The following is a 25,926-nucleotide window of genomic DNA, read 5'->3' as shown; positions in this document are numbered from 1 at the left end:
GAGAAAGAGGAAAACAACAGCCTCCCTTTCCTAGACACACTAATCACCTGCCAGCCTGATGGGACCTTGGTTTTCTCTGTTTATAGAAAACCCACCCATACAGGCAGATACATTCACCCACAATCCCAACATCCCCCCCCCCCCTCACAACAATATGAAGTTATTAAGACACTATACAACAGGGCTAAACTAATCTGTTCAAATGACAATGCCCTAATCACTGAACTAAATCACATCCTTAACACTTTCTCAGCCAATGTTCCCCCCCCCCCCAAAAAAATCCAAAAAATATTGAACCCAGTAAACCACAAGCCCCCCCCCCCCCCCCCCCCCTCACAACAAGGATTACTCTAAATTCATCACCATTCTCTACATCCGAGGCACCTTGGAAAAAATTACCAAAATCTTAAGGAAACATGACTTGACCTCTTGTTACAGACTATATAGAAAATTGGCATCCCTTATCCACTCCACTAAAGACCAACCACTTCCCCTAGACCTACCTGGTGTATACCAGGTCCCTTGCAGATGTAAGCTGTCCTACTTTGGCCAAACAGGCAGGACAGTGAATATCAAAATTTCAGAACACAAGGACTACATCCGTTTTCATCAGTATAGCCACTCTGGTCTTGCAGACCATGCTCTGGATACACACCACAGAATACGGTGGAAGAAAGCCACAATAATACACCATAGCAAGTTCAAGTTTGAAAGACTTTTCATGGAATCAACTTCAGCCCTAAGAAACATGCCAAACCTCAACAAATTTGGTTGCATGAGACTGCCCCAAATTTGGGAGACATACATCATGAGACCTTCAGCCCAACGGCCAAGAATACCTACATAGCCCACTAGGGGGCACCATCAGGACTTTTAGGAGAAATGATAGCTTCCTGCTTCGTCCTCATTTACTGTATGTAGTGCCTGCATGCACGTGTCTTCATTGTAAGTTCTTTTGAAAATGGCAACGTGACATTGCCGAAATATTAGAAATATATATTAAAGTTTAATTTATATTCTATTGTACGTTGTGAATTCCTTAAGTTAATTAATAATTATGTATAACCAGCGTATAAGCCTTTCTACGAGAAAGGAATAATTTTTTTTATGTAACTGATTTTTATGTGCTCGATAATCTGAAACGTGCTTACTCCATTTGCAATATGCATTTAAAAAATATCATTTTGGATGAAATTAAAGAAATGTATAGATGTTTTAAAAACACAGTTTACATTAGGTATCAGTACTACCAATAGTGATTTTCTTCCCCTTGCATGAAGACCTTTATACTTGATTTTTACAATTTCCTTGATCTATATTTAATTCTAACTTGTAGTAAATGTAACAAATTGTTCAATTTAAACTTCTAGGAATATGAGATCCTGTAAGAATACATCTTGCACATTTCTCATTTATTTTGCTTGTTTTCTTTTGAAACATCTCTCTTTATACTATAAAAATACTAATTTTATGATTGAGATCCATATGTGTAGAGCAGTTCCCATTTGTAGTGACTAGATTAAAATATAAATGGCATTTAACAGATAATCAAACAGTTTATCTTTAATTGGTATTATAAAAATACTATACGATAAACTAAGCCATAGCATGCATTAACAATTACATTTTAATTGCTCATGACATTAATTTTACTGGTATGTCATTTCTTTCGAAACAGAAGAAACTGAAAGGCTTCAAGTATGATGCCATAAATATGAAAGATGATACAGACAAACACAAGTCATTCTTGTAACTCTGGGGGGGGGGGAGTTTCTACCAAGCAGTATTATGGTACAACACTATCAATTACTAAGTTGTCTGGAAAAGGCATATTCAAGCAAAAATATCTTGCTGATTCTCGAGTTACATTCAAGTTTTTATTTCCTTTAACATTGCTTAAATTTAATTTTAGCATGTTTATTTACTGTGCTTAATTAAATGTTGTATATATATATTATTATTATTATTATTATTATTATTTGTGATGCTTCCAAGGAGTCTGAAGACTTGTACTTTCAGTACAAGATATACTGAAAGTTGGAGTATAGCTCAGAAATATAGTTTAAACAGAAAGAACATTTCTTAAGCCAAAAAGGTGGAAAAGAGCATTATGAGGTTATCCCAAAAATTAACAGATGAATTTTTTTCAAACGAAACTAAGTTGGAGTGTAAATAAAAGTGATAAGCATTACATAGTTCTCCTGAAGTAATGGACAGTTCCTTTTGATACATTGAGCAGCAAACTTATTCTAGTTCAACACTGTAAACTCAAAAGTGATAGCTTTTTATAGTCAAGGATAAGGAAGAAGTTTGCAGAAGTAAAAAAGGTCTTAAAATTATTTTTAAGTTTCAAAGAACAGAAAAGCAACTGATATGTTAAAGACATGAAAGAAGAAATCCTCTGTGTAACCTCTTAAGAAAGAGGTTGCACACAAATTATTTTCTTGCTTTCAAAGTAAACCAGGTATAAAGGTGACATGAAAAGTAAAGATGAGAATATCCTACATGTCTGGAGTAATTACTTTGAAAGACTTACCGTAGTAGAAAATTTGTAAGAGGAATGCAAACAGCAATACATATCACTACTTCATGTAGAGAAGGATAAATAAAATTTGAAATGTGAAAAGGCAACTGGAGTAGTAAATATTCGACCAGAAATGTCAAATATGTTGTAATAAAAGTTTCGCAGTGGCTACATTGCATAATTCAAAGGGCTTGGTCAGAAGGTCAAATTCCAAATGACTGGAGTAGAGCACATAGTTCCTATCTATAAAAAAGGGATTAAGGCTGAATGTGAGAATTACAGAGTAATTTCTCTATTAAGTGTTCCAGGTAAGATTTAGGCAAGCATACTTGAAAAGAGACTGAGAAAACTTGTGAAAGAGAAATTGGAAGAACAAGCTGGATTCAAGTCAAATAGAGGTTGCCAAGAGCAGATTTTCACTTTATGACAAATAGTTGAAAAATCATGGGAATATGACAAGAATCAGAACTGTTTTGTAGATCTGGAAGGGCATATGACAAGGTGTGCAGGGAGAAACAAAATAATACAGTTATATTGGGATAAATATAACATTACATAGAGCAATACACAGTCTATATTTAAATTGTAAGTCAGCAGTTAGAATTAAAGGGAATAAAGGAAGATGGTTTGATGTAAAATCAGGTGTAAAACAAGGATGCACATTATCTCCACTCTTATGCATCTATATGGATCACATTATGAAAGAAAGTGGCATTAAACCTGATATTAAAATTGGAGATAAACTTAGCTCTTTGTTTTATGCTAATGATGTTGAACTCCTGAAAACATCCAATACAAATCCTCAGGATTCTCTCACTAAGCTGAATAACAGTTATAACAAATTTGGCATGAAAATCAGCAATAAAAATAACAAAACCATGAAGGTAGGCAGGAACATAGAAATCTTCAGCTGCATTCTGAATTCTGAAAGCCTATAGAACAAGTAAAATATTTCCGCTATTTAGGCAAAGTTTTTAGTGAAGATGGCTATGGTGTGATGAATTGAAGGGAATAAAGGAAGATGGTTTGATGTAAAATCAAGGGTAAAACAAGGATGCATATTATCTCCACTCTTATGCATCTATATGGATCACATTATGATCCATAATGTGATCAATAATCAGTGATATCACACTGAGATGGACGTGCAGGCCATCCACAGTGGACAACCCATCACACGTGACCGTAGAGTGCTACAAAAGATATAAAAACTGCCATTTGTTGACCAACACATTGAATGCAAAGTTCTGGGCATCGACTGGAACATGAACCTGCACAAAAACATTCAGAAAACCGACACTAACAACATTACCAAAACCAACATGCAGTGTCATCTTCAGCTGTGCAATGTACTGAGCAGATGGATGGTTGTGGTGGATGCTCGGTGACCATCTCTTACAAGATGTGCATAACCTCAACTATGAAATTTGGAGGTCATGGCTTGATACTATGGTCCTGTTTTTCTGTTTGGCCTCAGACCTCTGTTTGTGGTGCCACAAAGACTGAACTCTGAGAAGTATCTGAACATTATGGACAATGCAATGTTTCCTACTTTGTGGTGGTTCTATGGAACCAACCATTGTTTCTTTCAGCAAGACAATGCACCATGCCATAAGGCTGCTTCTGTAACTGTGTGGTTTGTGGATATAAATGTCACCGCACTTGACTGGCCTCCATAAAGCCCTGATCTCAACCCTATAGAATATTGTGGGATGAACTGGAGCAGGTGAGGTCAAGGAATGTGTCTCACAAGAGTCCAGTACTTCGTTACATGCCTACAGGAAGAATGGTCCAAAATTCCCATTGATTATTATCATACACTTGGACAGTATGCCCTGTAGGACTGCTGCAGTCATCACATTGAAAGGAGGTCCTACATCTTATTAAGGTGGGTGGCATGGCTGTTTGTTCCTTATACTATGGTATCCATTGACTTCTTTCCATGCAATTGTATTCAAGTTGTGCAGTTAGAACTGAAGGAGGTGTAGGAAGATGATCTTAAATCAGGTGTAAGAAGGGATGCATACATTTTTCAGAATTGCTCATCTGAACAGATGAGATTATGAAGAAAGAAAGCATTAATCTCCAATAAAAATTGGATATATTAATCTCAGCTTTTCATGCAGATGTTATACTCTTAAGAGTATAACTCTTAAGAAGTTATTCAATTCTTAACTGAATTGAATAACTATGAAAGACTATGAAATAACTATGTAAGAAGTTATTAAATTCTAAACTGAAATGAATAACATTTGTGACAAATAAAAAAATATATAAAAATGAACCTATAGAACAAGTAAAATATTTCAGCTGTATTGCACTGTTTTTAATGAAGATGGTAAATAAATATGGAAATAGATCAAAGAATGAAAAAATCTGGTATAGTGGGGACTCAAGTGAATAAATTTATATGGAATAAGAGAGAGAAATTAATCAAATTAGTGAACTATCAATATTAAAAAATACTTCAAAACAATTTTACCTATAGATCTGGGTTAGGAAAAAAACAATTAAAATAAAATTAGAATGATCAGCTGGCATTGATAGCAGAATCATATTAAAAATGTGAGCATCAGAAAGGAACTTCCAATTTGATGATGATGGATATCCTCTACACTGTAAACAAAGGAAGAAACAAACAAGTGTCAAGACATTGGCTTTGTTATCTCCTTAAACTGTCCTAAAGATGTCTTAAAGTCAATAACTAAAAAAGCTGTATTATCTAATATTTACTTTGAACTTTATCACATCCCTCATGGCATTACCCTCAAGAAGTTCATATTTAGTTTTCATTAACAATGAATGGAAAATCAAACAATGTAGTCGGAGACTTTTTTTTTCACTTTCAAGTTTAATTTTTATTTAAAATTATATTTTCTTTGGTTAGTTATATAACGTATATGTATAACTCAGTGTCAAGAATTCACATTGAAATTAATGAGATATATCTCTCTCTCACACACATGCACGGAAACGAACTGCTGATAGCAACTATTTCAATATTGTAAATATAGCAGTTTATATATTTATCATGCCAATTATTATACTCAACAGCAGTTTATAAACAATATAAACCATAATGCTCTTATAACTCACGTTAGGTCCAAGTATTTTTTCTCTAACAGGATAAGATGCAGGTATATGTTCCAGGCCCACGAAAACTTTATCTTGCACAAAATGCAGCTATAATATAAACATTTATAGTGAGGAATAATCAGGTACTTTTGTACATATACTTTTACTGATGATATTTACATATATGGGACTTACACAATGTAATTATTATTGTTATACAGGCTTCTCCAAAGTCCATCAGAGGAAGCCTACTTTGAACATCACACACACACAAAATGCCTATTATAAATCTCCTCGACTTCATTCACTGATTAAGTATGCATGACCTCTGGCAACTTGTTCCACTCATTTAGTTTTCTCCTAGAGAAAAATCTAGTTCCTACACCAGTGATAACCACATTCTTACACAACTTTCAGGAGTAATCCCTTGTTTCTTCCCCTCCAATCATGAAAGATTTTTTATCACCTATCTACAAAACTCCTTAAGTAACTTATGTTGCTGTCATATCCCCTATCAGGCAAGTTCTGTAACACATACATTTCAGTTTATCTTCATAGGAAGCACTCCACAAACAAGCTGCCATTTTGAGCACTCTCCTCTGAATGCCCAAAACTTGCAGTCCCAAGAAATACAGGAAACTAAATCTGGGTGCAACAGTCCCAATGTGATCTTATCAGTCTTATGAACAGGGATAACTTAGTTATCCTTGTCAGTAGGTTTAACATTCAAATGATCATTTGAAATATCATGCCACTCTTGCAACACACCATCTGAACAACCTTGATTTGAATCCCATAGTGGACATGGATGTTTGTAAAAGCCTGCTCGGGATGAGCTTATATAGCTCCTTGTGTTTATAAGGCTTGTCTGGTGTTAAAAACCTTCATAGCCTCATCAACTATTTGCAATTCAGTTTCATCAATGCAATACAATACACAAACTTTCTTCTGTATAACCATATCTCAAAGGCTTCAAGTCTTTTTATTGATGTTGTCTTCAAGGTCCAAGTTTCTGCACCATACAGCAGTACAGACCATACATAGCATTTAACCGTGCGTACTAAGCTCTAAATTTAAACTGCGGTTACACAGTTTGATTTCATTAGGAGAAAATTTTTCTTGCCATTTCAATTCTAACTTTTATTCCCATTTATGGATTGCAATTTTCATTTAACAAGTATCCAAGATATTTAAGCTTTGACACTCTTTCTATTTGTTTTTCATTTAAGGAAAGTGCTGAATTAAGAATTGGTTTCTTGCTTATGACCATGAATTTAGTTTTGGTGATATTTATTTTTAATCCTGATTTTTCACTCTCTTCATTCATTAGTTCCAGAAGATTTTGAAGATCCTGAATATTGTCAGCCAGGAGAGCTGTATCATCAGCATATCAGATATGGTCGGACTAAGACAATTTTGTGCCCCAAGCAAACTCCTCATTTGGCACCCGAAGGGTTTTTTTTTTTTTTTTAAATATTTAATACTTCCTGATTGTAAGTAGGTATAGGTTTTCGCAAAGGATTCATAATTTAATAACTTCAAGATTTCTACTTATTATTTCTATTCACTAACAAAAAAATAAAATAGTACATACAAAAAAAATTACTAAATTATTGGTTATTAAAAATATTATGGGTTTTACACTTTTGATTTTATCAATTCTAATTTACATATATATTTTTCTTGATTTTAAATCTGCGAACGTTTTTTTATTCTTTCACTAATGTCTATTTCTGAACAACTGCATTTTCAATAGACAGTAAAGCTAAAGAATTCAATCGCTCACTCCCCATTGTCGATAGTAAATATGTTTTGATAAGTTGCAATTTGCGAAACTTCTCTCAGCTGTTGCTACTGTAATAGGAATCACCAGCAGAATTCTCAATGCAACCACATATTTGGAATTATATTCTGCAAATTATTTGCTTTTAAAAATTGTAAAGTTTCCAATGTGAATTGATGTTTAATCATCATCATCATCATCAAATTCCTGCCATGTACCCTCAAGGGGTGTACAGGATATGACAGTACTACATGAAAAAATTACATCATTACTAACTTCCTATCTACAATTTTCCTCCAAATCAGTCTGTTACTTGTCAAGACTCCAACATTATCAGATCTTATATTTCTATCGTCTAAGGCACTTTGTACCGTATCAATCCACCTATATCTTGGTCTTCCTCTGGGTCGTTTTCCTGCCAACCTGGCACAGAACACTTGTTTTGCTAATCTTTCCTCTCCCATTCTATTTAAGTGACCATACCATCTGAGATTAGCTCTGCTAACGCATTCCTGGATGCTGACAATGTCAAGTTCTTTCCTAATATCCTCATTTTTAATATGATATTGCCATTGATGCCATCTGTTCACGCCTCTAATCTTTCTCAGGACTCTCATATCTGCGGTCTCTAGTCTTTGGTCAAGTGGTTTACTTCTGACCCAGCTCTCAGATCCATAAGTTAAAATTGGTTCGAACACAGTCTTGTATACAGCTAATTTAGTTTTCCGACTAATTTCTTTTTTTATTCCATATGAATTTATTCAATTGACTTCCCATGATACCAGCTTTGCTGATTCTGTTGTCTATTTCTATATTTAGTTTACCATCTTCAGTAAAAATTGTGCCTAAGTAGCTGAAATGTTTTACTTGTTCCACAGGTTCTCCATTCACAACACAGTTGACATTTTCAATGATTCTGCCTATTTTCATTGTCTTTGTCTTTTTATGGCTGACCTTCATACCATATCTATTACAACAGCTATTCAATTTAGTCAGAGAATATTGCAGACTTGTAGCGTATTTATTTAGAAGTATAACATCATCCGCATAAAGCAAAGAGCTGACATTAACATCTCCAATTTTGATATCAGGTTTAATACCACATTCCTTCATAATGTGATCCATATAGATAATGAATAACAGAGGGGATAATGTACATCCTTGTCTCACACCAGATTTAACATTAAACCATCTTCCTGTACTTCCTTCAATTCTAACTGCTGACTCACAACTCAAATAAAGACTAAGTATTGCTTGATATAATGCCCCATTGACACCATATAACTGCAGCGTATTGAATAGCTTCTCTCTTGGCACCTTGTCATATGCCTTTTCCAAATCGACAAAACTTAAATACAGATCTTTGTTATATTCCCATGCTTTCTCGACTATTTGTCGTAAAGTGAAGATCTGATCCTGACAGCCTCTATTTGGCCTGAATCCAGCTTGTTCTTCATCAAGCTTTTCTTCCACAATTCTTCTCAACCATTTCTCAAGTATTCTTGCATAGATCTTGCCAGGAACACTCAGTAGGGAAATACCTCTGTAATTCTCACATTCAGTTTTATTTCCTTTTTATATATGGGTACTATGAGAGCTCTACTCCAATCATCGGGAATTCGACCCTCTGCCCAGGCTTTCTGAACTATGCAGTGCAGCCACTGTAAGACTCTTATACCACCATACTTCAGCATTTCTGGTCGAATATCATCTGCTCCTGCTGCCTTTCCACATTTCAAGCCTTTGATGGCTTTTTCTACTTCAAGTATGGATATGTATTCCTGACTGCATGCCTGTTCAGTGTTTTTTATCACTGTGCTGTCATCACTGCTTGTTTCATTTAGCAGTTTTTCAAAGTAATTACTCCATACTTCAAGGATATCTTTTTCTCCTGTTTTCATTTCACCTTTATCATCTCTAATTCCTTTTACAGCACTCTTTCCTCCATTCCTAAGCTTCTTCAACAACCTCCAGAATATTTTGCCACCTTCTTGATATTTATTTTCTATATTCTTGCCAAAGTCCTCCCATGACTTTTGTTTAGCTAGTTTTACACACTGTTTAGCTTTCTTACATTTGTCTCTGTATTCTGTAAGAGTAAAAGCTGACTTATTTTCCAGGAACTTTTGATATGCTTTCTTCTTTTCCTTCACTGCCTCTTTAACTTCCTGTGTCCACCAGGGAGTTCTGATTTTTTTATCCTTGCACACAACCTCACCACATGCCTCTCTGGCAGAATCAATCAATGTTTCCTTCAGAGTTTGCCACTGAATCTCCAAGGTTTGATTCCTGTTCTCACACTCTTTCATTTTCTTTTCAATAATATTTCTGTATTTTAGTCTACAGCTCACATCTGAGAGCTGCTCAACTTTTATTCGCTTTAAAACTTTCTTACATGTTATTCTTTTCAATACGAAATTCAATTTTATCCTGCTCAAGACTAAACAATGATCACTTCCAATTTCAAATCCTCTGTACACTCTGGTGTCCTGCACCAGGGAGAAAACATCACTATCAACAATAACATAGTCAATGAGACTTTTCTTATTCCTAGCCTCTTCTCTCCATGTGAATTTGTGCACATTTTTATGTTGGAACATGGTGTTAGTAATAACCAGTCCATGTCCTGAGCAGAAATCCAACAGATATTTGCCATTATTATTAGCTTTGCTCTTTTCTCCAAATTTTCCCAAAATATTTTTGTATGTCTCACAATCATTTCCTACTCTACTATTTAGATCCCCAACAAGGACCAACTTTTCCTTTTTCATTGTGTCAGTTGCTTTTTCTAAAGCCTCAAAAAATTCCTCCACTTCTACCTTAGTAGAACCTTCTGTGGGACCATAGGCACAAATAAGTCTCATTGTCCAGTTCCCCATTCTCATATTTGCCCACATTACTCTACTTGAGACTGACTGCCATTCAAGAAGATTAGCCTCGTATTTTGTGTTGAATACTATGGCTACTTCTTCTTTTCCTTGATTGTCATTGCCTGAATATAACATTTTGTATTTATTGCTCAGAAAGATCTCACCAGTTTTGGTCTTTTTTGTTTCAGTCACCCCTATTATGTCGATCTGGTACTTATCTAATTCCTCAGCTAGTTCCATTTCTTTGCCATTCAGGCTTCTTACGTTGATAGTACCGATCTTTAAATCTGGTAATGTTGAGTTGGGGTTTGTTTTCAGATTTGTTCCAGTAGCTGACTTTTCGCTGTTCGCCCTGGTTCCCTGGCGAAAACAACGGGGGCCTTGTTTAACCGGGCGACGCCCCAGCCGGCATGAAATTTTGTCATGTTGTACCATCATTTTTTATTTTGGTTTAACCAACAAGAATACAATTTGGTCGGCTAAATCCCAAATTGCCAGCCCATCCTCGTTCGTTCAGTATCAAAGTAGATACCCAGCAGGGTGCACCACGAGAAGGTGAGGATTGGACATTAGGTCAGAAGCCCTGGTCGGTTCTCCGCATTCCTTTAAAGGCTATGTGGAGGTCTCCTCTCAGTTATACAGCTTTGACCCTTAAGCACCACGAATTGATGTTTTCCGGAAGTAAACTGTTTAGAGATTTAATTTCTTCAAAGAGCTCATTCCCATCAATGTCACTATTATTTTCTTGATGAAGAATCGAATGCAAATCCATACATTGTTTTTTAATTCATTTAAATCACATACTTTAGTTATATTAAAAAGAAAACCCCAATTTTGCTCGTATGTTTTTATTTGTTTAAATATTTCTTCAAGAGATGTTAACATCGTGTCCAAAATGATGTTGAATATCATTATTCTAAACTTTGTTCTCTCATCAACAGTAACAAGAATGTCTTCAGATTCATAACTAAATAATTTCTTCCTACGAATTATTCTTTTTTCAGTAAATATTGGCTCCGTTCCTAAAAGCCTTGCTAATTCCTCAGCTTGAGTCAAAGCATTTTCAAATTCGAGTGTACGGTATTGTCTAATGAATTCCATAGATGATTTTAAAAAATTTATAACCGTTTTTATATCCATACTTTTTGTTTGCCTTGATTTGCTAACTATGTTAATCCGATGATGTATGTCATACCATGTCACTAACACAATAACTAAAAAGGAATAATAGCAAAGTTTTTCTGCTAGTGTTAAAGATTCAGATTTGGTGGCTGCATTGGTTGAATTTTCACTAAGTATTATCAGTGCATCATGAATTTCAACAATCTGATACCGAACTGACTTTATGCATTCAATATGACTCTCCCAACGAGTTTCATATACTACTCATCATCATCAAATTCCTGCCATGTACCCTCAAGGGGGGTGTACAGGATATGATAGTACTACATGAAAAATTTACATCATTACTAACTTCCTATCTACAATTTTCCTCAAATCAGTCTGTTACTTGTCAAGACTCCAACATTATCAGATCTTATATTTCTATCATCTAAGGCACATTGCACCGTATCAATCCACCTACATATTGGTCTTCCTCTGGGTCGTTTTCCTGCCAACCTGGCAGAGAACACTTGTTTTGCTAATCTTTCCTTGCCCATTCTGTTTAAGTGACCATACTACCTGAGATTAGCTCTGCTAACGCATTCCTGGATGCAGACAATATCAAGTTCTTTCCTAATATCCTCATTTTTAATATGATATTGCCATTGATGCCATCTGTTCACACCTTTAATCTTTCTCAGGATTCTAATATCTGCGGCTTCTAGTCTTTAGTCAAGTGTTTTACTTCTGACCCAGCTCTCAGATCCATAAGTTAAATTGGTTTGAACAATTTCTTGTATACAGCTAATTTATGTTCTGACTAATTTCTCTCTTATTTCATATGAATTTATTCAAGTGACTTCATTCTTCATTCTGACTTTTGTTTTTTTTTGTCTATTCCACATTTAATTTACCATCTTCACTAAAAATCGTACCTAGGTAGGTGAAATGTTTTACTTGTTCCACAGGTTCTCCATTCACAATGCAGCTGATATTTTCAATGATTCTGCCTATTTTCATTGTCTTTGTCTTTTTATTGCTGACCTTCATACCATATCTATTACAACAGTTATTCAATTTAGTCAAGGAATCTTGCAGACTCGTAGCGGATTTATTGATAAGTATAACATCGTCCACATAAAGCAAACAGCTGACATTAACATCCCCAATTTTGATATCATGTTTAATAACACTTTCCTTATATAGATAATAATGTACATCCTTGTCTCACACCAGATTTAACAGTAAACCATTTTCCTGTACTTCCTTCAAATCTAACTGCTGACTTACAACTCAAATAGAGACTAAGTATTGCTTGATATAATGCCCCACTGACACCATATAACTGTAGCATTATTGTATAGCTTCTCTCTTGGCATCTTGTCATATGCCTTTTCCAGATCAACAAAACTTAAATACAGATCTTTGTTATATTCCCATGATTTCTCCACTATTTGTTGTGAAGTTAAGATCTTATCCTGACAGCCTCTATTTGGCCTGAATCCAGCTTGTTCTTCACCAAACTTTTCTTCCACAATTCTTCTCAACCGTTTCTCAAGTATACTGGCATAAATCTTACCAGGAACACTCAGTTGGGAAATACCTCTGTAATTCTCACATTCAGTTTTCATTCCATTTTTATATATGGTACTATGAGAGCTCTACTCCAATCATCAGGAATTTACCCCCCTGTCCAGGCCTTCTGAACTATACAGTGCAGCCACTGTAAGACTTTTATACCACCATACTTCAGCATTTCTGGTCGAATATCATCTACTCCTGCGCCTTTCCACATTTCAAGCCTTTGATGGCTTTTTCTACTTCAAGTATGGATATGTATTCCTGACTGCATGCCTAGTCAGTGTTTTTTACCACTTCGCTGTCATCACTGCTTGTTCCATTTAGCAGTTTTTCAAAGTAATTACTCCATACTTCAAGGATATCTTTTTCTCCTGTTTTCATGTCACCTTTATCATCTCTAACTCCTTTTACAGCACTCTTTCCTCCATTCCTAAGCTTCTTCAACAACCTCCAGAATATTTTGCCACCTTCTTGATATTTATTTTCTATGTTCTTGCCAAAGTCCTCCCATGACTTTTGTTTAGCTAGTTTTACACACTGTTTAGCTTTCTTACATTTGTCTCTGTATTCTCTAAGAGCACAAGCTGACTTATTTGCCAAGAACTTTTGATATGCTTTCTTCTTTTCCTTCACTGCCTCTTTAACTTCCTGTGTCCAACATAGAGTTCTAATTTTTCTATCCTTGCAGACAACTTCACCACATGCCTCTCTAGCTGAATCAATCAGGGTTTTCTTCAGTGCTTGCCACTGAATCTCCAAGGTTTGGTTCCTGTTCACAAATTCCTTCATTTTTTCTTGAATAATATTTGTGTATTTAGTCTGCAGTTCACATCTGAGAGCTGCTCAACTTTTATTTGCTTTAAAACTTTTTTACATGTTCTTCTTTTTAATATGAAATTCAATTTTATCCTGCTGAAGACTAAATGGTGATCACTTCCAATTTCAAATCCTCTGTACACTCTGGTGTTCTACACCAGGGAGAAAATATCACTATCAACAATAACATAGTCAATGAGACTTTTCTTATTCTTAGCCTCTTCTCTCCATGAGAATTTGTGCACATTTTTATGTTGGAACATAGTGTTAGTAATAACCAGTCCATGTCCTGAGCAGCAATCCCACAGGTATTTGCCATTATTATTAGCTTTGCTCTTTTCTCCAAATTTTCCCAAAATATTTTTGTAAGTCTGACAATCATTTCCTACTCTGCTATTTAGATCCCCAACAAGGACCAAGTTTTCATTTTTCATTGTGTCAGTTGCTTTCTCTAAAGCCTCAAAAAATTCTTGCACTTCTACCTCAGTAGAACCTTCCGTGGGACCATAGGCACAAGTAAGTCTCATTGTCCAGTTCCTCATTCTGATATTTGCCCACATCACTCTACTTGAGACTGCCTGCCATTCAAGAAGATTAGCCTCGTATTTAGTGTTGAATATAACATTTTGTATTTATTGCTCAGAAAGATCTCACCAGTTTTTGACTTTTTTGTTTCAGTCACCCTATTATGTCAATCTGGTACTTATCCAATTTCTCAGCTAGCTCCATTTCTTTGCCATTCAGGCTTCTTATGTTGATAGTACCGATCTTGAACTCTGATGATATTGAGTTTGGGTAGGTTTTAAGATTTGTTCCAGTAGCTGACTTTTCGCTGTTTGCCCTAGCTGATTCACCTTTCATACAATTAAAATTTAATGTGTTTGCTTTAAGTATAAAGCTTTCCACTTACTAGAATAAATTGTTTAAAAAAGGATTTTCCTACAATGATTTCTTTGACACTTTTACAAAAGCTGAATCAACAATGTGAACTACACAATATATTCAAATGTTCACATTATAAGTATAATACCAAAGAATATGTTCATGTTTAATGGATAAACTTCAGTTTGCACGTTGAGTATAATATATAAAAAAGAATGTGATGTTTATTTTCTTGTATACCTTAACAAAATATGGAACAAACAAAAAAACATTCACTCACCACTTAATAAAATGTGTGTGTGGTGGGGGGAGGACCTTCTTAGCTCTATATAGTATAGACATGTCCTCTTTAAGAAATAAGATGTCTCAATGGGATAGTTTTTTTTGGATCAGGAAACATTTTGCAATCTTGCTTACAAAACAAATAAATAAAACAAAAATTTTGTTTGAAGAGTAAAATGTGACATTAAGAACATTGCCAAATTCTTATTCAAGAGAATTTTGAATTTTTGGTGAGAAAAGTTGGTCTACCAAAAATTTTATCACTAATGTTGTTATAAAACTGGTTGTACTATCAATTAAAGATGCCAAGAAATGATATTCTTGTTTACATCCTTGATCCAATTGTAAACAAACAAAGTTTGCACATGAAGTAACTTCACCACTGGGCTACTTGCATGTAGAGGCTAATGACTTCACATCGCTTGCCTTGATATCCCATAATGCAAAGTACATATGGGAATGGCCATTACTTAGATCAGTTTCAACCTTTATTGGTCTCATTAGTAGAGGCCAGATCCAAAAGAGATACCAAAGTCAAAGTAATGCAGTAGTCATATTTCCCATATACAAGAATTCAAGAGATGTCACACCTTATTACTAAAATACTATGGATTAGAGATAGATGAAAGTTTTTTCACTTGGTTGCACTATAAATTTCTTGGCATCTTTAATTATAGTACAACATCTATCTTTAATCCAGACTATTTAGTAATAAGATGCGATACCTTTTGACTATTCGTATATGGAAAATATATGACTTCAGCATTGCTTCAACCTTGATCTTCTGGGTCTGGCTCCCACTAATGACATTGATTAATGCTCGTCATTGGGTTTTACTTCCTGGGGAGTAAAGAGGTTCTACTTGGTACTGCGGTTTTTGCCTGTCACTGGGTGGAACCAATGCTGAGTTTCCTGTCCTGGAGTAATGAGTTTAGTAGTGATCCTTTAGGGTCACTCAGTGAGATTTAGAGTGATCTCGTAGATCAGAGTTTTTGGAGAGGTATCACCACACTTTACCATACCTCAATAAAGTTTGAAACCAGTCTGGATAGTGGCCCTTCCTATAATGTATAGCATTATACATGTCTGTAAGGATATGTAATTTGCATTATGGAATATTAAAGCAACTAATGAGAAGTCATTAGCTTCTATATACAAATAGCATAGTCATGAAGTTACTTCATATGCAGTTTGTTTGTTTACACTTGGTTTGTTTACACTTGGATAAAGGATGAAACCAAGAATATAATTTCTTAGTATCTTTTAATTTATAAAACTGGGATCAAAAAAAAAAAAGAGGTTTTTTTAAATTTTCTGCAATAATTTTTGTTGTATCACTAAATTTTTATTGTGTTAAAAAATATATAAGACTTACCCCTGAAGGAGTAGGGATGGTAATTGTAGGAGCAGTAGTAGTGGTAAATGTCACAGTTGGCGATATAAGGTGAGACAGAGAAGAATCTGTAGGATAACTTACAATGCTCAGATCAGAATCTTTCAATGTTTCAGAAGTTCTTATATATTGATTAATAATCTCTTGTATTCTAGCTACAGCCACTATAAAAATCATAATTTATTTTTGTAATAATATTACAAAAATCCAGAATTAATAACTTATAATGAATCACAAATATATTTTTTATTTAATATAATTAAAGTTCTGATTTAATTAAACAGCCAAGAAAATGAAATAGAGAAAAACCAAGACTCCATTAAGTAGTAGAAATAATATTTACTATATGGAGGAAGAAAGATGAGAAGAAAAACAGCAGCAGCAAAGATATAGGAGACAAATCTGCATGCAAAATGACTTACATAAAATCCAACCTCACTGGTTTCAGATGTAGCCACTTCAGAATAATTATGGGAAAGTAATGAAGATAAATATCTAAAGTTTTATAGCTCTGAAAAATTTATCTGACAAGGTGCTAAGAGAAAAAGCTTCAGAACACTACAGTTATATGAGACATGTGGAGCCTCATAAGAACAACTTCCTCTATTCTGTTCTACGTTGACTAGACTCCAATGCTTCCTGCCATAATGGCTACTATTGATTAACCACCTTACCGGCCATTATGGATCAAATACGCATCCGCATACGCTTGGTATCCATCATATATTTCAATGTAATATCAATGATATTACAATTTTAATAGGCACTTCGCATCCATGATAACTTGAACGTCCATAGACATCTTGGCCGGTAGTATGGTTAATTAGTTTTGTTCTTATTACTGTCTGCCGTCTGAATACAGGGCTGACAAACGGTACATGGAAAAAGTATGAGCTGACTTTGCAACTGCACCTGCAGTCTCATTTCCCTTAATTCCCATGTGGCTGAGAATCTAGCACAATCAAATATCAAAATTAAGCATCTCCATTTTATGCAATTGCTATAGAATATCATAAAGCATTGGATGTGGATTGTACACAGAGAGGAGATGGCTTGTAAGGAACTCAAACAGAAATCATACATTTCTGGTAGTGGCTTTCTTTATGTGTAAACTGCATAAAGATGAATGGTGAATGGCATGTAGCTGAGTTGTATAATTGCTGCATTCAAGTAGGATATTACTAGATATAATGTGGTCAGGAAACACAGCAGAACAACTATCAGAAGCCTTAGATCTAGATCTGTCAGTATAGATGGGTAAGAAATCAGAGTGCTGTACTCTGTATACATTAAACAACTGCACATATGAAGTATGTTGCATCTTAGCTGGTGCAACAAGAGGTTACATGATGGAATGCAAACCTGCCAGGTACAGTGCAGAGTGTTGTCAATGTTCATGCCAACAGCTTGCATAATCTTTCACATGCAAATCAAACAGGTGAACAGCAGTCTCTAATGAATATTGAGAGATAACACAAGAGATCTCAAAAATATAGATTTAATCAGAAGACTTTAGATACAATTAAAGTTTTGTTGAGTTTTATTAAATATAAATATTTTTTAATTTGGTCTCGAGTCAACCATTTTATGGATTCTGAAAGAACAAAGTTTAAAGTCACCACACCAATCAGATATGAACATAATTTGGTACATACAGAACTGCATCATGTATACTAATGGTGGTCTATGCTATCCTTCATTTTCCAGATCTTATTCCAAATAACTTTTTGCTAGTTGATGATGATCTATGTTTTTAATGGTGCAAGGACAGCAAAGGTCATACTGCACCATATCAAAGGTTATAGCAGTATACAAAGTAAGATGATCACAAATATCCATGCCCACAGTGGGATCTGAACCCGCAACCTGTTGATTAGAAAGCAGGTATGCTAACCACTGCCACTCAGCCAACCAGGCTGGCTTTTGCTAGTTGTATAATTGACAGATAATGTAAAGTCAATCCAAGATTGATTTTGGCTCTGACATCTAACATAATGAACCAAACATGCCTAACAGCAATGAGATTTGACATGGTAGGATATTGGTGAAATATACTCCATACACTGTCTTGATCTTTCTTTTCTTTTCTTTTTTTTTTTTTTGCTGCTTGGCACTTTGGATTCCACAATGGCTTCAGAGAGAGTGGAAATCAAGATGATGTCTTTGGAATTGCAGTCCAGGCAATGCAATCTGTAACATATCTCTCAGAGATAGGTGTTTGGATGATTGCTTCAGCATGGTCAATTTTCCACATGAGCATTCATGTAAGAGAACATGGTTTCTGTGAGGAAAAAGTGCAAATCACAGAAAAACTATCACTTCACAGGAACCATATATGGATGCTCGCATGGAAAATTCTTCCACCATTCAAGCAGAATGTTGAAGAGATTGAAAGAACAATAGCAGGGAAGCAGATTGTATGATCTATTGTAGAATATGAACAGGTTGAGATTTTGAAGAATGTATTGCATGCATTATTAAGAAGAGAAAGAGAGAGAAGTTGTCATTAGCAATGATATGGCCTCATCCATTCCAGGTTGGCACTACCCAAGTGTTGTGTCCATTAAAGTTACTCATAACAAGTATAGGCTAAAGCAAACTGCAATATAAGATTATCAAGGTCGATCTGATGTAACCCAGAATGTGATGGTAAATAAATGGAACAAACTGGAATAAGAAACCCCACTGACAGTGCGAATGGGTACCATTTATAGAACAGTATTAAGCTGAAGATGCTGGTAAGGACTACGGTTGTCTACTAGGATAGTAACTTCACCAAGAGCAGGACCATCTTTAGTTCTGTCCTTATGAAATGCCTTAAGATGAGGTCCTTTACTTGGTTTTAAGTTTTCCTGTAGAAGAACCCTAATATAAGATTATCAAGGTTAATCTGATGTAACTCAGAATATACAAAATAAATGGAACATACTGTAATAAGAAATTTCCAGTGCATCCAGCATAAAACTTCAGAAAAGTTGTATGCTGGATGCACTGGAAAGGAGTACAGTTGTCTAATAGTGGAGCAACTCCACCATGAGCACAACATCTCCAGTTCTATCCTTGTGAATAATAGTGAAATGATTTATGGTAACAACACTCGCTAGATTTTAATGTCTCCTGCAGACAGAAACAGACTGGTTTGTGTTTCTGCAGAAGAACCTTGATATCATCAATATTTTGCAGAATCCATGATAATTCCACTGTAAATATTTTCCTATCTTTTGGATTAGAAGAGTTAGAAGAATTCCAAGTCTACTAATTTCCAAGAGGTTGAAGATTTACCTTTGTCTTTTATTTGTCAACTGATTTTGGAAGTATAAACAATCAGTGTCCAACTTTTCTTCTAGAAAAATAGTTAATAGATTACCTGATGTTTCAAGATCAGTTATTGAGTTCAGTTTACATGCCTTGGATACAAAAATATCCTTTTTTTTTAATAGGATAGGAGGGTGTTCAATAGTTTTTCATTCAGTGATGCTCTTGCCATAATTTTCTTGAAAAAGTGGGTTCTCACTGAGTGGAATCATTTTAAGAGTATTATTTTTATGGCTATTTTGCCTGCTTTTGTTTAGGAGTGCTCCTGTTTTAATGTCATTGGCGTTTTACTCAAGAATTCTAGGGCATAGCAGATGTATTTTAGAGACAAATATATGTAGCATAATAGAAGAAAATTTGCACATACCTTATCTTGGATGCTGTTGCCTATCTTCTTTCTGCAGTGGGCACACTTCTGCTGTTATGGTGTTGAAAGGGGAGTAGGGGGGGGGGGGGCTTAAGCAATGTGGGAGAATTAATTTGAAAAAAAAAACCCAGGTTTTTTGTATAATATATACATATATTATTTATAAGGGTGAGCAGAGCGCTTTTTTTGTAGGGTGGGAAAAAGATGAAAAAGGGGGCTGAAAATAGCAACTGTTTTTTAGAGGAAGGGAGAAGGGGTTTATGGGAAAAGGGGGCCAGGAAGAGGGTTGATGGAGTGCGAGCCGTTTTGGATGTGTGGGTCGTCTAAACTCATGGAGGAAGTGATTGCTATGTCGTGTCGGCTTCTGCCTTTGAAGTGTTTGTGTTATCACCTATTGGTCAGAGTTGTGAAGCTTCCAACACTCGAAGATCATGTAGGGTTGGTGGACGTTGATTGAGTTCTCGTCACATTTTATGGCTATCATTTCCGATATTCTAAGCATTGTTTCATTGTCTTGTCTATTATGATGGCCTTATCGATTTGCGGGTCAAATCAAGGCCATCATAATAGACAGGCAAGACAATGAAACAATGCTTAGAATATTGGAAACGAAAGCCATAAAATGTGACGAGAATTCAATCAACGTCCACCAACCCTACATGATCTCCGAGTGTTGGAAGCTTCACAACATAAAAATTAGGTCACAATTCCGACTAATAGGCGATAACATAAACACTTCAAAGGCAGAAACACGAAGCTGATATGACATAGCATCCACTTCCTCCATGAGTTTAGACGACCCACACATCCAAAACGGCTCGCACTCCATCAACCCTCTTCCTGGCCCCCTTTTCCCATAAACCCCTTCCCCCTTCCTCTAAAAAATAGTTGCTATTTTCAGCCCCCTTTTTCATCTTTTTCCCACCCTACAAAAAAAGCGCTCCACCCATATAAATAATATATGGGTATATTATGCAAAAAACCCGGGTTTTTTCAAATTAATTCTCCCACATTGCCTAAGCCCCCCCCCCCCCCCACTCCCCTTTCAACACCGTAACAGCAGAAGCATGCACACTGCAGACAGGCAACAACATCCAAGAAAAGGTATGTGTGAATTTTCTTCTATTATGCTACATATACAGTGATACCCAAAGTTACGCAGTAGGTGGGACCAATGAAAAGTGCGTAAGTCGAATTCACGTAACTCAGGGTATAATTTTGCATGTAATTTATATATACAAACATACAACTGGGACCAAAAGTTTACAAAATCACCTATATTTTTTAAAAAATTTAATCATAATTGTAGTTTTTCGTACATAAAAAAAAGAAAGTTATTTCGATGTCGATGGTTTCATAAAATCTAATAGATTCGTCTGACGGCATAATGTCTTTTTCTTGTCACGCAAAATTTCTTCATAGCAAGCCAGTGATTTTTTTATTCCTTGCCTTGTGGCTACAATTTGTTCCTCGTTAAAATCTATGTCCTCCAAAATCTGTAAACCTTTCTTAATTAAGCTGAGACCTTCTGTTAATTTTGCAACTGTCATGTGCTTTTCTGGTAAAACTGGATATCTGAGGTTTCGGTCTCTTCAGTAGCGAAGAGTCTCCAATATCGGAGATATCGAAGACTCTTCGCTACTGAAGAGTGTCTCTGATATCGGAGACACCCCAAGAATCTCCGATGATCCTTACAGCATCTAAAACATTAAACCGTTTCCAAAACTCTTTAACAGACAGTTGCTCATAGCTTCATTCAGACTTGAAAACGAACTGCGTGTGTAGTACGCTTTCAATGTTTTTCTTTTCTTGCTAGCTGTAGAAGAATAGGATTTGCTTCTTTTGGGCGACATTATTTTTTATGTGATAAAATTTTTATCAAGAACATAACATTAAACAATCGAAAGGTTTGTAGACTATAAAAATAGTGTATGAATGGAGACCGCACGAAACACGTCAGTGCTTGTTCACAGCATACGTGACACTGGTGAATGCAGCCGGTGCCGGAAAGATACGACTAGTGGTGAGGCGTGACGGGAATACGTACATATAAGAAATCGCGTAACTCCGGATTCGCTAAGTTGGGGTATGACTGTATTTGTCTCTAAAATACATCTGCTATGCCCTAGAATTCTTGAAACAGGAGCACTCCTAAACAAAAGGCAAATTAGCCGTAAAAATAATAGTTTTTAAGAGGAGTAACATGGGAGTTTTCCCAGAAATAATACCTATATTTTAATAGTAATTTCAGGAGTGAAACCATAATAGGTCTCCATGAAGTGCATCAGACATTAACAGGGCTAATGTGCTTCAGAGAAAAGCATTTTAAGAATACACAAAGTTCATGTATGATGAAATTATGAGATGGTGTAATAGACATAAGCTCAAGTCGCTTTTGATAGTTTGTTAACTTTTTTTTTTTTAATGACCACACACAAAAGGCCACAAGACCTATAGCTTACCAGTGATGTGTGTATGGGCAAGAGGGTAGAAAGAAAGGAAGAATTAGTTGACTTTTTTTGTGAACAGTTGAGGGTTGTATTCTTTGGGAAATGCAGAGATTTAAGTCTCGTGATTGTGCTGGATATCTTCAGTTTCAAGATACTCATCCATCTGAGCTCTATGGATAGTGGCATTGTCATACATGAAAAGAAAATCTGAGCCAACCACATTCCTACAAAGTCACACATAGGGTTTGAGGATCTGTTTGCTGTACCACTGCACAGTTAGTGTTCCTATCAAAAATATGAAGAGGATGTGAGACCACTGATCATTATTTTACTTCACATGAGAACACTGCCTCAACCGTAAGTGTCCCTTGTTCTGATATTGGAGGGATGGTAACCATATTCCTCATTCTCTCTTGATTTAAAAAAGTCAAATCTGTTTGTAGTTTGAAATGTGACTCCAAGAACAGAACTGTATCCCATTTGTCAGGGCTCCAGTTTCAAAACTCTGCAGTGGTTTGTGATTAATGGGATACAAACCACTGGCATTCTTGCATATAGTCCACTTGAATTGAGCTTTTATAACACAGCCTGGTTGGAAATGTTTTCACCTGTGCAGCTGATGATGGAACATTGTAATGCTCCATCTTGCTGTTAGATCTAGGCAGTTGTCTGTTCTGGTTGACACAGCTCTTGGGTGAACCTTGCCAGCTGTTCTAGTAATGATTCTTGTCTCCTGAAACTGCATGTATAGTGGCAAGACAACACTTGAGACACATTAAGCTAATATGCTGCCAACATTTATGGCCGCCTCGCTTCAAGTCATCCAATAGTAGCCTGTCATCTCAAAGAATTAACTAAACAATAATAAACTGCCATCCTACAGGTACTGGAGATAAGACTAACCTAGCCAAAAAATAGGCTTTGCAAGACCTATAACATATCAGTGCTGTGTGAGGGAATAAAGTGAGGTAGTCACAACTTACATTTTTACAGGCATGAGTAATTTGCACTGTGTGAATCTTTTGAGTGATGGATCAATTTCTACTGAATGCTTAGAATTTGAATGCCAGAATGACTACTCTATCATATATATTCGTCTTTAGATACACTGTTAAAAAATAAAAAATGGTTTGTTAATTTTAGTCAAGATAAAATAATATTTTGATAAAATTAACTCAGTTAATTTTATCAAGAGGAATATTATACACATAACACTATTAAATTGTGAGTCAACAATGGGTGGTATAAATTAAAAACCTTGCAACAGAAACCAACCAAAGTACTTCAAGTCACTTCAGGCCTTCAAATGAAGAATGCACCCAAAAAACTGGGGCTTCTGACCCACTTTTTTGTCCAATACTCACCCTCAGGTGGTTCATCCCATTAGCAGGTATCCACTGGATATTGAATGAATGAGGATGGGCTGGCAATTTGGGACTTAGCTGAATAAAACAGTACTCTTCAATGCTTACAACACATACGACTTTAAAGCATAATGAGATTTCATGCTGGTTGGGGCATCATTTCGCAAGCTTAGAAATGGAAGTACTGAATAAGAAATCAAAGATAACAAAAGTGACAGAAAAACTAAAGAGAAGGAGATCCTAGATGCTGGAGTAATTACTTGGAAAGACTGTTGAATGAAATGAGCAGACAGAACAGTAGTAAAAAATTCAAGTATATATATTCCAGAGTGCTATAAAAGGAATAAAATTAGAAATAAAAAAGGCAACATTAAAATTGGAGATAAAGATATCCTTGAAGTATGGAGTAATTACTTCAAAAAATTGCTAAATGAAACAATCAGTGACGGCACAGTGGTAAAAAACAATGACCAGGCATGCACTCAGGAATATATATTGTTATGTCGTTGTTTTCTTAAATATTTGACCTCTATTGTCCTCCTTCTTGTGCCTACTGAGATCTGACTTCTAAACTGACTTTCTGGGGGCGTTTCTCTCTTCGAGCTCTGACGAAATTTATTTGTTTATGCTGTGCCAGTCAAAACTCTAGGATAGAAATTCTTATCCGAAGAAACTTTCCCAGAATTCAAGTAACACCTTATATAGATTAAGTAGTTAGGTAGATTGAGTTCTCAGTTATACAGTCATGGCCTTGACAATCTTAAATTCTTCTTTTTTCCTCTAAACATAGGTTCGATATTTTCATGAGTGGTAAAATTCAATCTCTTACTCAGACAAACTCAGGTATACATGGGAAAACACATTTATTATTTATCTAAGAACATTACAATTTAAACAACACATATAATCAAGCAAATCAAGGTTAATACTAAAATACAAGTAAAGCAGGGTAATAATAATCAAACAGACAGGCTATTCAAACACACTCATGAGAATCTTATGTTCATCTACACAAACATGGATGTCGGTATTAGACTAGATTACTACTACTAATGACCCATACACACCAAACTTGGTCTAGACAACTTATGAATGTATACTACCAGTGCAATTCTATTTTTACATAACATAGGAAACTGTCTCAAAAATCTCTCTCTCTCTTCCTTTCTAAACTCTGTCCATTTTACACTTCGTTACCAATAGATAACACATAAAAGGGAAGATTTGTACATTACCACCTTGATAGATGTTTTCTCGATCCTTCCGTCTGTTCTTTGTTATAGATTGTCCCTCTGTATGATGGATTGCCGCCACGTGCTCGTCCCAAATTAGCCACTTGTTTCTTCTGGGCTTACGAACTTTTCGCATTGCCGTTTATAACATGATTTACCTTCAAAGGAATCCTTTGCTGCTTTCTCATCAGTTAGATCCACACCGATGGTCTAAAACTCGAATACTGCCATCATCTCGTGCTATATTTTCTTCGATTCACGTCACTCAGCAACTGGAAACACGCTGCCACTTTGCTGTCTTCACACGTCTTGTCGGGTATCAGGCATGCTGATCCACTCAGGAACTTAAAGCAGGAGACCCATGGGGAGGGCACACACAACCGGGGAACACCACAGGAACCAGGAGAAAAAAACGTAAAATGAAGCAAAAAGAGACCTCTCAAAGAATGCGAATCCCTTTTAAACCCCATTATAGCACCCTCTTTCCGCACTCCAAACTTGTCTACGACACTCTCCCATTTGCTGTCACCGAGTGACGTCGCTTGCTGTACACGCATCGCTTTTTTCGGGGAAAGCGAATTTCTTGCGCCTTCCACGAATGCCTACTCATCGCTCATTACGTCATCTTTGGTGGTCAAACTGCAACCTTTGAACTTTCGTTCGCATGATGATACACGAGTTTATACATGGCATATTTTAACATTGATGTTTTTGACAAATTAAGATTCTATCTATTTAAGACAATAACCTTAAGCATAGTACAATTTAATATTTATTTCCTCCTTCGATTTCATTTTAATTTAAGATTCAACCTCTTCTTTTATATTTTAATTCCTTTTTAAGCAAATTTTAATATCTGCATCTTCACATATTATGTCTGTTTTTCCA

General features: G+C 35.7%; 1 protein-coding gene across 3 annotated transcripts in view; it reads right to left on the bottom strand.

Moving 5' to 3' along the window:
- The window catches only part of LOC150100638 (uncharacterized), a 296,632-nt gene that overhangs the window by 194,468 nt on the left and 76,238 nt on the right, over window positions 1–25,926 (bottom strand). For all 3 annotated transcript variants that reach the window (XR_016549179.1, XM_090401968.1, XM_090401969.1), the window contains exons 6-7: window positions 16,293–16,474; window positions 5,621–5,707 (exon numbers count right to left, since the gene is read on the bottom strand). Coding sequence is in view for 2 of the 3 variants with exons in the window: in XM_090401968.1 (XP_090258094.1) it covers window positions 5,621–5,707; window positions 16,293–16,474 (269 nt within the window). In the remaining variant the exon portion in view is untranslated. The remainder of the gene's footprint in view (window positions 1–5,620; window positions 5,708–16,292; window positions 16,475–25,926) is intronic.

Source organism: Typopeltis vanoorti, chromosome 12 (genome assembly GCF_054136105.1).
Source record: "Typopeltis vanoorti isolate ZY-2024b chromosome 12, IOZ_Tvanoo_1.0, whole genome shotgun sequence".
Lineage (NCBI taxonomy): Eukaryota > Metazoa > Arthropoda > Arachnida > Uropygi > Thelyphonidae > Typopeltis > Typopeltis vanoorti.
Note: the sequence above shows the minus strand (reverse complement) of the source record. Positions and strands in the feature narration are given on the sequence as shown.